This window comes from Gorilla gorilla, chromosome 4 (assembly GCF_029281585.2).
Source record: "Gorilla gorilla gorilla isolate KB3781 chromosome 4, NHGRI_mGorGor1-v2.1_pri, whole genome shotgun sequence".
Lineage (NCBI taxonomy): Eukaryota > Metazoa > Chordata > Mammalia > Primates > Hominidae > Gorilla > Gorilla gorilla.
In genome coordinates, this window is record NC_073228.2 from 142,274,546 (window position 1) to 142,288,213 (window position 13,668).

Sequence of the window (13,668 nt, forward strand, 5' to 3'; positions counted from 1 at the left end):
ATTATATTATATTTATTTATATGATATATATGAGTTATATGATATATAATTTATATGATATACATGATATAATTTATATGCTCTATAATTATATAAGTCACACTTTAGTAACAAGATCATATAGTACATATAGTTATATAATTTACCTTTTTTACTTAATTGTATATAATGAGCATTTTTGTATGTAAATGTAAAGATCTGTCTCATCCTTTAAAATAGATGCGTTCTTTTCCACTACATGGATATATCATGACTAATCTAAAATTGATAGACATTTAAATCATTGCCAATATTTTCACTAATACATATGTCACAGTGAACATCCTTGAACATCTTTTTACATTATTTATTGGAATAAATTTATATGTATAATTGCTAGGTCAAAGAATATGCACAATAAATTTGAAATTTTCTATCAAATTGCCCCCCACTGAGTTTTTATTCTTTAATAGTAGAATGATTCTTTTTTAAACAGAGTCTCACTGTGTTGCCCAGGCTGGTCTCGAACTCCTGGTCCTCCTGCCTCAGCCTCCCAAAGTGCTGGGGTTACAGGCATGATCCACCATGCCCAGCCTGGAGTGATTTTTTTTTTTTTTTTCTTTTTGAGACAGAGTTTTGCTTTTGTTGCCCAAGCTGGAGTGCAATGGCACGATCTCGGCTCACTGCAACCTCCGCCTCCCAGGTTCAAGCAATTCTCCTGCCTCAGCCTCCTGAGTCGCTGAGATTACAGACACGCCACCACACCCAGCTAATTTTTTGTATTTTTAGTAGAAACAGGGTTTCACCATGTTGGCCAGGCTGGTCTTGAACTGCTGACCTCAGGTGATCCACCCACCTTGGCCTCCCAAAATGCTGAGATTACAGATGTGAACCACCGCACCCAGCCCTAGAGTGATTCTTTTAATGATTATTGGTTCTGAAGGTTTTTTGTTTCATACTATACAGAATAGGACAGTTTTAGAGATACAGGATTCAGAATTAACATCACTAAAAGACACACTTGGACATGAATTCACTTCTTTCATTCATTCACTTAACAAATATTTGAATGCTTACCACATTCTAGACCTGTTGTAGCAGTAAATGAGACAGTAGAGATCTCTGCTCTCATGGAGCTTTCATTCTAGTAGGTGAGTTGAATCAATAAAGAGATAATTACATTGATTAGGAAATTATATAATTATGTCTTTATGGACAAGGCATTAAATATCTTTTTCCCCTCCTACTGTAGAGTGGTGAGATCAAGTCGGTAGATCCCAGACTAATCCATGTGATGCTGATGGATAATTCAACGCCTCAAAGCGAGGTACAGTAATGGACTGCATTCCTGAGCAGACTCATGAGCTTGCATTATCTTGCTGTGTGTAGATCCCTTATATATGTGTTTTCCATGGATGCCTTTTGAGTTGTTCAGCTTTAGCCACTGTACATTTTTTTGCTCTCTCCACAGTCTGTCTAATTAAGGGGGGATATTCTCAAGAAACAGACCTAGTTTGAGCAAACCCTTTTAAGCATGACTATGTTCCCTAGTTCTTTTAAAGTGCAAGGCTGGTTTCTTTCTATATTCTGTCAGGACAGGTATATTTGAAAGATATAGTAGTCAGTTAAAAGTGCAATAAGCAGTAGTAATACTCGTGATCTACCAAGTAACAAGAAGTGAAGGATAAACTACGTCCACTTTTTTTTTTTTTTCCATTCGGTGGCAGTGAGCTCCAAGGGAGTCTGAAATTCTGTATTCCTAAGTAGAATCAATTCAAGCTGGTACCTAGTTCAGTGCTGAGCCCACAGTGGATTGGTTACTCCATAATTGTTATGAACCAGCCCAACTCTTGGTTTATTCAGAATTAATATAGCCCCCAAAAAGATACATTAAAGCTCTCTGGGCCAGGCGCAGTGGCTCACGCCTGTAATCCCAGCATTTTGGGAGGCCGAGGCAGGCGGATCACCTGAGGTCAGGAATTCAAGACCAGCCTGGCCAACGTGGTGAAACCCTGTCTCTACAAAAATACAAAAAAAAAAAAAAATAGCCAGGCCTGATGGTGGGTGCCTGTAATCCCAGCTACTCGGGAGGCCGAGGTGGGAGAATCGCTAGAACCTGGGACGTGGAGGTTGCAGTGAGCTGAGATCGCACCATTGCACTCCAGCCTGGGCGATAGAGCAAGACTCCGTCTCAAAAAAATAAGTAAATAAATAAAAATCTCTGCCTGAACCAATCGAGTAATTCTGTGTGAATTTCCTTCAGTTGACCAGCTGTCCACATATTCCTCACAGTATCTTAGCACCTCTGTAATATTGCTGTCTTTGCCACTCCTGCTAAGTATATAGTCTTTCCTCATCTTTATCCAGTCATTCTTGACTTCCTAAAACAAGATCAGAATAGGGAAAGAAAAAAAAAAATTTTTTTTTGAGGCAGGGTCTCGCTATCTTGCCCAGTCTGGTCTCAAACTCTCACCTAAGCCTCCCAAAGTGCTGGGATGACAGTCATGAGCCACTGCACCTGGCCAGGGTTAAATTTAAAAACTGTTTACTACATGTAATATTACCACAAACAGGGTAAGTCTCTTGACTGTGTTTGCATGCCAAAAACACCTGCTACTTTGATCGTGTATTGGTCCCCTTTTTTGTTCCTTTCCTTATTTCATTCCTTCATTAAGCATATATTGTATGCCAGGTACTGTTCAGCTGGCCAAATAGAACTGGGGAGTAGTGGTCTCAATGTTGTAGACGGCTTACTCACGTATGAGTAGCTCACTGTAAGTAGGACTTACATATAAGTTGTTTAGGGACTGGTAGTAGGTTGCTGTGAGCCAGGCTCTGCAAGTTGGCTGGATGACTTATAGGTGGGATGTTTGTTTTTGTTTTTTTCTTTTTTTTTTTGAGATGGAGTCTTGCTCTGTCGCCCATGCTGGAGTGCAGTGGGGTGATCTTGGCTCACTGCAACCTCCGCCTCCCGGGTTCAAGTGATTCTTCTGTCTCAGCCTCCTGAGTAGCTGGGACTACAGGCGCACACCACCATGCCCAGCTAATTTTTGTATTTTTAGTAGAGACAGGGTTTCACCATATTGAGCAGGCTGGTGTCAAACTCCTGACCTCGCGATCCGCCCACCTTGGCCTCCCAAAGTTCTGGGTTTACAGGCGCGAACCACCACGCCTGGTGATCTTTGGTTTTTAGCAGCAGATGTTGGTTCTTCCTTTTTTGGTATTAACATGATATTACTGTTTTCTTTGCTAGCAAAGTCCAATTATTTTTTATAGTTCTGCCAAGTTTTATAGTAACCCTTTTTAGAGATCCATGATCACCTCATCTCCTTTAAGTATGGGTGAATGAACAAGAAAGAACAGAGTTCACTGATTGTGATCTGCAACAGTGAAAACTGGGTGGTGATAGAGATTGAGAAAGAATTTAAAAGCTTTTAAAAATCAAAAGAGGCCGAGGCAGGTGGATCACCTGAGGTCAGAGTTTGAGAACAGCCTGGCCAACATGATGAAACCCTGTCTCTACTAAAAAACACAAAAATTAGCTGGGCGTAGTGGCGGGCACCTGTAATCCCAGCTACTTGGGAGGCTGAGGCAAGAAAATCGCTTGAACACAGGAGGCGGAGGTTGCAGTGAGCTGAGATTGTGCTATTGCACTCCAGCCTGGGTGACAAGAGCAAAACTCCGTCTCAAAAAAAAAAGAAGAAAAAAATCAAGGCCAGGCACGGTGGCTCACGCCTGTAATCCCAACACTTTGGGAGGCCGAGGCGGCTGGATCACGAGGTCAGGAGATCGAGACCACGGTGAAGCCCCATCTCTACTAAAAATACAAAAAAAATTAGGCGGGCGCGGTGGTGGGCACCTGTAGTCCCAGCTACTCTGGAGGCTGAGGTAGGAGAATGGCGTGAACCCGGGAGGCGAAGCTTGCAGTGAGCCGAGATCGTGCCACTGCACTCCAGCCTGGGCGACAGAGCAAGACTCCGACTTAAAAAAAAAAAAAAAAAAAAAGTCAAAAGAAAACAACACTTAGCAAACAGATAAAGTTCTTGAATGAAAGGTTTAGAGGCTGGGCGTGGTGGCTCATACCTGTAATCCCAGCACTTTGGGAGGCCGAGGTGGGCAGATCACCTGAGGTCGGGAGTTCAAGACCAGCCTGGCCAACATGGCGAAACCTCATCTCTACTAAAAATATACAAAAATTAGGCCAGGCGCGGTGGCTCACACTTGTAATTCCAGCACTTTGGGAGGCTGAGGTGGGTAGATTACCTGAGGTCAGGAGTTCAAGACCAACCTGGCCAGCATGGTGAAACCCTGTCTCTACTAAAAATACAAAAAATTAGCTGGGCATGGTGGCAGGCGCCTGTAGTCCCAGCTACTTGGGAGGCTGAGGCAGGAGAATCGCTTGAGCCTAGGAGGCGGAGGTTGTCGTGAGCTGAAATCACGCCATCGCACTCCAGCCTGCACGACAAGAGCGAAACTCTTGTCTCAAAAAAAAAAAAAAAAAAAAATTAGCCAGGTGTGGTGGCACACACCTGTAGTCCCAGCTCCTGGGGAGGCTGAGGCAAGACAATCACTTGAACCCATTAGGTGGAGGTTGCAGTGAGCCGAGATTGTGCCACTGCACTCCAGCCTGGGCAACAGAGCAAGACTCCATCTCAGAAAAAAAAAAAAAAAAAAAAAGGAAAGAAAGGTTTAGAAACTTAGATAATATTACCAAAAGTATAGGCAAACAAAAGTTAATCTTGAGCTTTGCTTAACAGTTTTTTGTTTTGTTTTGTTTTGTTTTTTGACAAGGAGTTTCCCTCTTGTCGCCCAGGCTGGAGTGCAGTGGTGCAATCTCGGCTCACTACAACCTTCCCCTCCCGGGTTCAAGCGATTCTCCTGCATCAGCCTCCCCAATAGCTGGGATTACAGGCATGCACCACCATGCCTGGCTGATTTTGTATTTTTAGTAGAGACAGGGTTTCACCATGTTGCCCAGGCTGGTCTCAAACTCCTGACCTCAGGTAGATCCACCCACCTCAGCCTCCCAAAGTGTTGGGATTACAGGCATGAGCCAACACTCCAGGCCTCCTGGGTTCAAGCGATTCCCTTGCCTCAGCCTCCCAAGTTGCTGGGACTACAGGCATACGCCACCACACCCGGCTAATTTTTTATATTTTAGTAGAGATGGGGTTCCACCATGTTGGCCAGGATGGTCTCAATCTCCTGACCTTGTGATCTGCCCGCCTTGGCCTCCCAAACTGCTGGGATTACAGGCGTGAGCCACTGTGCCCAGCCCAGGTTCACTTTTCCTTTGGTCACAGACTCACAAACGTTGGTTTAGTGACTTCTGGTTAGAGAAGATGTCCTATTTCAGTACTTAAAATGCAAGTTTCTTTCAAGCAAGGAGGTAAATATGTAATAAAGTGAGTTATTTCATCAAGGGGTAAATGAGCTCCCACCCTAGCTTTAGCACTCTATTTTGTAAAAGAAACTCAACAAATTGTTAAAACCCTCAAAGAAGTCCATTTAAGGCAGTGCAATGTTTTATTTAAGAGAAAGTTTGCCAAGTGAGTTAACCTCTAGTAACTATTATCTTGAATGTGTGTGTATAAATTGAGTCACAGAAAGATTAGAGCTTTTAACAAAGGGGATGTTTTAGAACTGGCATTGGAACTTGGCAGTCTATGCCTGCTTTGTCTGCTTCTAGAGATGGGAAAGAGCTAATGGTGTGTGGTATTCACAGGATGAAAGTTTCCTTGTAATCTTTTTTGAATTTTGTTTTGTAGGGGGGTACGTTAAAAGCAGTAAAATCTTCCAAAGGAAAGAAGAAGAGAGAAAGCATAGAGGGGAAAGATGGCCGGAGGAGGAAAAGTGCTTCGGACTCTGGGTGTGACCCTGCATCAAAGAAATTAAAAGGAGACAGGGGTGAAGTAGACAGTAATGGGAGCGATGGAGGTGAGGCAAGCCGAGGGCCCTGGAAAGGAGGGAATGCCAGTGGAGAGCCAGGGCTGGATCAGAGAGCCAAGCAGCCACCGTCTACATTTGTCCCCCAGATAAACCGCAACATTCGCTTTGCCACTTACACCAAAGAAAACGGCAGGACTCTGGTGGTGCAGGATGAGCCTGTAGGTGGGGACACACCTGCATCTTTCACTCCATATTCTACAGCCACAGGTCAGACACCTTTGGCCCCAGAGGTGGGTGGAGCCGAAAACAAAGAGGCAGGAAAAACACTGGAACAAGTTGGCCAGGGCATAGTGGCTTCTGCAGCTGTGGTCACTACCGCCAGCTCCACCCCAAACACAGTGAGGATCTCAGACACTGGCCTTGCAGCAGGGACTGTGCCAGAAAAACAGAAAGGCAGCCGGTCACAGGCCTCGGGAGAGGTGAGTTACTTCAGGGGCAGATTTGCAAGATTTGGGTTTACTCTTTCGCCCTCCTTTATTGCTAACATTAAAAAACATTCAAGTGCCCCAGGGAAGGAGTATTTCTGAGATGTGCTTAAATTATACTCTGTGGAAGGCCTTTACTGCTCACTGGGCAAATGTGTATATTTTAATAACTTTATCAGCTCTTAAAAGGCACCGGAACAATTGGGTGAATCAAAAACTGATGATACAACCTAATTTAAAGACATGTTAAAGTAGATCTGGTGGGGAATGTTTTAAATTCAATTATCTATTTAGTTCACGTAGTGATCAAGCCTCTGCTAGGCCTATAAGAGGAGAGGTTAATGAATTACAGTATTGGTAATAGTGAATACTATAATTAAGGCTATGTATGCAAGCTACCATTACCCTGTTTTCAATTCATCATTTTCTATGATATTTTCCCTTGAGGCTGAGTTAATTTCCATCATTTGATATGGCCATGGAAGGTTTTTTCTCCCTAACTTCATCTTTTTAAGCCTTACCTGAAAATTTGATGGGTTTCATCACAACAGTATCTGATTTCCTTTGTTCTTTATCTGATATGCATATATTGTTGCTAAAATGGAACCTCTGTTAAATGTAAGTTAACATCAAGTTGTCTCCCTAATCCAAAATATCAAAATCAGTATAATATATTCTTTTTGACTAATTTTGGTCACCAAAATATGATTTATGGTGCTAGTCATCTTTTTTTCCCCCAAACAGCTATTAACTCAAGCTAAAATATGAAATACAGAGATGAAATGCTTAATGATTTTTAAAAATTATATATAGGAAACTACTGTGTGCTGAGTACTGTATATTATATATAAGGAATTGAAACTCCTATTTGAAGGAGCTCACATCCTAAAACGGAATCATTTCAGAAAAAACAATGCCAGACAAAACATGACAAACGTGACTTCTTTCCCTCCCCAACAAGTGCAGATTGTTAATCCCTAGTGTACAGGGATAGGGAGGGAGAGGAAATGTCCACACAGACGAGGAGAAGGCCTGTAAATGCAAATTTCACACTGTTGATGGTTTGTCCTGTTAGTTGACCAGCATTCCCAAGATAACCAGGTGAGGATCTTATATGGATTTCCAGTGTAAATCATCATAGTGTCTGAATTATTTAAAAACAACTCCATGTTGGCCAGGCACAGTGGCTCACGCCTGTAATCCCAGCACTTTGGGAGGCCAAGGCGGGCGGATCACAAGGTCAGGAGATCAAGACCATCCTGGCTAACACGGTGAAACCCCGTCTCTACTAAAAATACAAAAAATTAGCCGGCCGTGGTGGCGTGCACCTGTAGTCCCAGCTACTCGGGAGGCTGAGGCAGGAGGATGGCGTGAACCTGGGAGGTGGAGCTTGCAGTGAGCCGAGATTGTGCCACTGCACTCCAGCCTGGGCAACAGAGCAAGACTCTGTCTCAAAAAAACAAAACAAAACAAAAACAACTCCATGTCAAAGGCAGTGTGAATGTAAATGGAGCTTACAAAATAGACCAGGTTTTACATGCTATAAAAGAGATCCATTGAATGCTGCTACTCTTAGAGTAGCAAAGCTGAATATATGAAATTCAGATTCAAAGAGTATTTTCTTTTAAACAGGTTGGGGGAATTTCTGTGACTATGACAGTCATGTTGCTGTGTTTCTGTTTGGTTCTTCTTCTAGGATATGATTTAAAAGTATAGAAATGAGCCAGGCATAGGACAGCTCATGCCTGTAATCCCAGCACTTTGGGAGGCCGAGGCGGGCGGATCACGAGGTCAGGAGATCGAGACCATCCTGGCTAACATGGTGAAACCCCGTCTCTACTAAAAATACAAAAAATTAGCTGGGCATGGTGGCAAGCGCCTGTAGTCTCAGCTACTCAGGAGGCTGAGGCAGGAGAATGGGGTGAACCCGGGAGGCAGAGCTTGCAGTGAGCCAAGATTGTGCCACTGCACTCCAGCCTGGGCAACAGAGCGAGACTCCGTCTTAAAAAAAAAAAAATAAATAAGCTGGGCTTGGTGGCCTGTGTCTGTAATCCTAGCTACCCAGGAGGCTGAGGCAGGAGAATCACTTGAACCTGGGAGGCGGAGGTTGCAGTGAGCCAAGATTGCGCCACTGCACTCCAGCTTGGGTGACAGAGCGAGACTCCATCTCAAAAAATAAATAAATAAATGTGTAGAAATGAATGTTTTCATTACAATGCCTGATCTAAAATAAAGACAGAGCCAACAGGAAACTTCTTGCCCTAAAAACTGGCTTGACATGAGTTTCTCATCACCTTTTTATAAGAAAAGGATTTGGAATTTAATCATTTGAAGGAAAATGAAAGGCCATCCAAATTATTTTTCATTCATGTGTGTATTTATTTTTAAAGGGTAACTTTAGGAGTGAAACATGAGCTACCCATGCTAGTTCCTTGCAGTCACATGCAGGTATCAAGGCTCCTGGCTAAATCCTGCCTGTGAAGCAACAGCAGCACCTCAGGGCTGTGTCTGTTCTTTTTCTCTATTGTGGGGAGGAAGTTTAAGTCAATACTTACTGGTTAGTAGGAAGATAAAGAAAAAAGAAAAGGAGCTTTAATTTTTTAACTCTAAAATACCCTGAAGTAGTCTCTGTAGCAGAGACAGAGGCAAGCCTAGGTGGCCTGCTTGATTCGTACGTCTCTATGCTACTCCTCAAGGAAATCCTGAATGTTAACTCCTCTTGTATATTTAAAGAATAGTTTAATTAAAACTCTCTCCCCTCTTTATAAGAGAATAGCCCTTTTGTTTATCGGGAATCACTTTTTTTTTAATTGTAGTAAAATACACATAATGTAAAATTTACGACTTTAAAATGTACAATTCTGTGGCATTTAGTACATTTACAGTGTTGCGAAACTATGAAGACTATCTAGATCCAGAAATTTCATCACCCCAAAAGGAAAACTCCATATCCATTAAGTGGTGATGGAATAATTTTTATTTCCAGTGTTTTAAAGTGAATATTAAGGTATATCATCCTCTACTACTTGAAAGTAATCTATGGTTAGCAAGTCAAGTACTAGGATCTGGGTTTTATTAAATTAATAAATATAAGTTTGGGCTCATACCTACCTATGGGTCTCTCTCTCTCTCTCTCTCTCTGTGTGTGTGTGTGAGTGTGTGTGTCCCTTTCTCTCGTCTGTATCTGGGTACATTAATATATAGGAAAGTCCTTCCTTTTTTTTTTTTTTTTTTTGTGAGGGAATCTTGCTCTGTTGCCAGGCTGGAGTGCAGTGGCACGATCTGGGCTCACTGCAGCCTCCGCCTCCTGGGTTCAAGCAATTCTCCTGCCTCAGCCTTCCGAGTAGCTGGGACTACAGGCACGTGCCACCATGCCCGGCTCATTTTTTGTATTTTTAGTAGAGACAGGGTTTCACCGTGTTGGCCAGGATGGTCTTGAACTCCAGACCTCGTGATCCACCCACATCAGCCTCCCAAAGTACTGGGATTACAGGCATGAGCCACCGCGCCAGGCCCCATTCTTCTTTATACAGTCATTCACAAGCAGAAGTTAACATTTTGAAGGTAAAAGAAGGAAAGGGGAGTGTTCTATTATTTCATTCTTCAGTTATGCTGAAGGCTTTTTTTGGGATATTGTCAGTATATACATTTATCCTCTTTGGATTCTTATTAGATTCTAATTATAACAAAGGTCTTGGTAAATAGCTTGCTTTCTTTAATTTAGCATCTTTACGTCTAACATTAATTGAAGTAGATATTCAACTTGTAGGTTGTAGGTTTTGAATAGATGCCGAAATCCAAAAGGGTCCATGTTGTGGACTTTCAGATTAATAAGGAAAACACTTTTCTTTAACGTGCAGTAGGCTTGTCCTAGGATTAAAGCCACTTTTTGTAAAATGGGCAATTTTACAGCAGCCTAAATAAATCAAAACTTTAACAATAGCTCCCAAGGTCATTGAGATATATTAATATTACAGGGGTCACTGTAAAAGCTGATGTCTATTCAGGAACCCTTTTCTCCAGTTCCTTAGAGGAGCTCTTCACTTCCAAATAGATACCAAAAAGCCTACAAGGCCTTCTAGCACTGTGACGACCAATTGGATAACAACCAAGGGAATTGCAGGATGAATGACATCCTGCTATCTCTGGTTCACCTTGCTAAAGATGCCCTCAGTGTAGTCTGTGGCAGATTTCTTCCCCACTGCTGGTGAACTCCAGTTACAAGAGCAGATCCATGGAATTGTAAAAGAGAAAAGTTGATGGACCCCCAAGAAATGTTGATCTGGTGATAGTGAGGTCCAAGAAAGAGATCATTAGATTGTCATGAGAAGCCAGCATCACTAATTCAGGCTATCTTCCTTTCAGAATTCAAGAAATTCTATTCTGGCCTCTTCTGGATTTGGAGCACCTCTCCCTAGTTCATCGCAACCTTTGACTTTTGGAAGTGGAAGGAGCCAGTCCAATGGTGTTCTAGCCACAGAGAACAAACCTTTGGGCTTCTCTTTTGGCTGTAGCTCTGCACAAGAGGCACAGAAAGACACTGATCTCTCCAAAAACTTGTTTTTTCAATGCATGTCCCAAACTTTACCTACCAGTAACTACTTCACTACTGTTTCAGAGAGTTTGGCTGATGATTCTTCTAGTCGGGACTCATTCAAACAAAGCCTTGAGAGCCTGAGCTCAGGCCTGTGTAAAGGCAGATCCGTTCTTGGAACAGACACTAAGCCAGGCTCTAAGGCTGGCAGCTCTGTGGACCGGAAAGTGCCTGCAGAGTCCATGCCCACCCTCACTCCAGCCTTCCCACGGAGCCTCCTAAATGCCCGTACCCCAGAGAATCATGAAAATCTATTTTTACAGCCCCCCAAATTGTCCCGAGAAGAGCCTTCTAATCCTTTCCTGGCATTTGTGGAGAAAGTTGAACACAGCCCTTTCAGTAGTTTTGCATCTCAGGCATCAGGTAGCTCCTCTTCTGCTACCACTGTCACCTCCAAGGTGGCACCCAGCTGGCCCGAGTCTCACTCCTCTGCAGATTCGGCATCTTTAGCAAAGAAGAAACCCCTCTTCATTACAACTGACTCCTCCAAGCTAGTATCTGGTGTTCTGGGCTCAGCTCTTACCAGTGGGGGCCCAAGCCTCTCTGCCATGGGGAATGGCCGCTCCAGCTCGCCCACCAGCAGCCTCACTCAGCCCATTGAGATGCCAACTCTCTCCTCCAGCCCCACAGAGGAGAGGCCAACTGTGGGGCCTGGGCAGCAGGACAATCCCCTCCTCAAAACCTTTAGTAACGTCTTTGGCAGGCACTCAGGCGGCTTTCTGTCCTCCCCGGCAGATTTTTCACAGGAGAACAAAGCTCCTTTTGAAGCTGTGAAAAGGTTCTCACTGGATGAACGAAGCTTGGCTTGCAGACAAGACTCGGACTCCAGCACCAACAGTGACCTGTCAGATTTGAGTGACTCTGAGGAGCAGCTGCAGGCTAAGACAGGCCTGAAGGGAATTCCAGAGCACCTGATGGGGAAGCTGGGCCCCAATGGGGAGCGCAGTGCTGAGCTGTTGCTGGGCAAAAGCAAAGGGAAGCAGGCCCCCAAGGGCCGGCCTCGGACTGCCCCCCTGAAAGGTGATCCTGCTGGGGCTATATTTGGGCTTTGCTCTGGCACTGGGCTCAAATGCCTGTCGTGTTCTTGTGCAGCAGAGGCACTCACTTTGATGGAGAGTTCTGTAATCTCATAGAATTACAGAGCCAAGAGGACCTGGCAGAGGCCCCTCGTCAGGCCTGGTTCAGGGCAGGATTGCATCTAAACCGGCACTGTAGGAGGGGTATCTGTCCCAAATAATGATAATCCCCCAAAGGAGGACTCTTGATCTTCCTTGGCGGTCAGTTATTTTTGGTCAGGAACTATTTCTTTGCATTTGTCTCATCCCTTTTTACTTCACTTTGGCCCATCCTCTTTACTTCAGAGGGGTTACTGGGAACTGGTATCCATTCCCACATAGCAGACATTTGTAGACTTGATGAAGCAGCGAGAATCACCCCTCAGTTTGCTCCTCTCTGAAACCTACATAAGGATTTTAACAGCTCTATCAAAATCCATTAACTTGTATGGTGTGAGGTTATGGTCCAGAAGCAGGTAAAACAAAGTCTCATGGTAAAAGTGGCTGTTCTCAATAGGAATTGCTATGTTGTGGGAGCTCAAGAGGTCCTGATGAACAGAATAGCCATATCGTGAGAGACTAGAGGCAGGTGATGGCTACATTCTGGCTTCTTGTGTTTTTCACACCCATATTCAAAGTTGTTTTGCCATAGTGGGGCACTTCCCACAAGTTCTGCATGGTTCTTAGCTCCCAATGGAAGCTTCTTTGCTCCTTGCTTTCCCTTCCTGTCAAGGATGGACATAATGGGTACATGCCCAAGCAGGGAAAGGAGTAGCAACCCAGGTCAGGACAAACGTCTGTCCCCAAAAGAATCATGCTATTGGTTCCTGTTTACACCTCATGACAAACTTTTCTTCTCTCCCCCTTGCCACAGTTGGCCAGTCAGTGCTGAAAGATGTAAGCAAAGTGAAGAAGCTGAAGCAATCTGGAGAGCCCTTCCTGCAGGATGGGTCATGCATCAATGTGGCACCTCATCTGCACAAGTGTCGTGAATGCCGCCTGGAGCGATACCGGAAGTTTAAGGAACAGGAGCAAGATGATTCTACTGTAGCCTGCCGTTTCTTTCACTTCCGGAGGTACCCAAACTCCTGTTTTCCTCCTTTGCTAGTTTTCATAAGTGACACATAACTTCCACTCTTTCTCTGAGTCTATAAACATGTTTCATCATCTTGGTCTTTGCTTTCCTCAACTCCTTTGCTCTCAGCGTCTGTGAAGAGGCTCTGGCATAGTAGTCACTTAGTTGTTTGGATTGTAAAATGACATGTGATTTTGTCGTTGGAGAATTAAAATTGAGCAGTGTTAGCTGCAGCTCTGTGCTATTCCCTGAGTAATTCCTAACTTGGGTTGGTTCTATTTGAAACCACTATTATAAGCAGAAGGACTGCATTTCATATTATGGATCTACCTGACGGCTTATTCCTCCTCAGTGCTAGAGTAACTTGAGTCATGTTAAAAAGACGGGGAGGTAAGATTTGGAGATAATGTGAAGCATCTTTGAAATAGATATAACTGATGGAAATGTGGGAATATCGTCTGCTTTTACCAAACAATATCTCTTTAGTTACTTTTCTTCTGCTTGATAAACTTAGAAGGGGAGTTTCTTCTGAGTGACCTTTCAAGAATCTTTAATTTTTAAAGTAAATCCAAGTGGTTTACCAATATGGTG

General features: G+C 43.6%; 1 protein-coding gene across 3 annotated transcripts in view; it reads left to right on the forward strand.

Moving 5' to 3' along the window:
- The window catches only part of KDM3B (lysine demethylase 3B), an 84,336-nt gene that overhangs the window by 27,564 nt on the left and 43,104 nt on the right, over positions 1-13,668 (forward strand). For 2 of the 3 annotated variants that reach the window (XM_004042585.5, XM_055389131.2), the window contains 4 exons: positions 1,232-1,306; positions 5,748-6,347; positions 10,719-11,967; positions 12,877-13,078. In XM_004042585.5, the coding sequence (XP_004042633.1) occupies positions 1,232-1,306; positions 5,748-6,347; positions 10,719-11,967; positions 12,877-13,078 (2,126 nt within the window). The remainder of the gene's footprint in view (positions 1-1,231; positions 1,307-5,747; positions 6,348-10,718; positions 11,968-12,876; positions 13,079-13,668) is intronic. The other variant, XM_031011772.3, reaches the window with a different exon arrangement.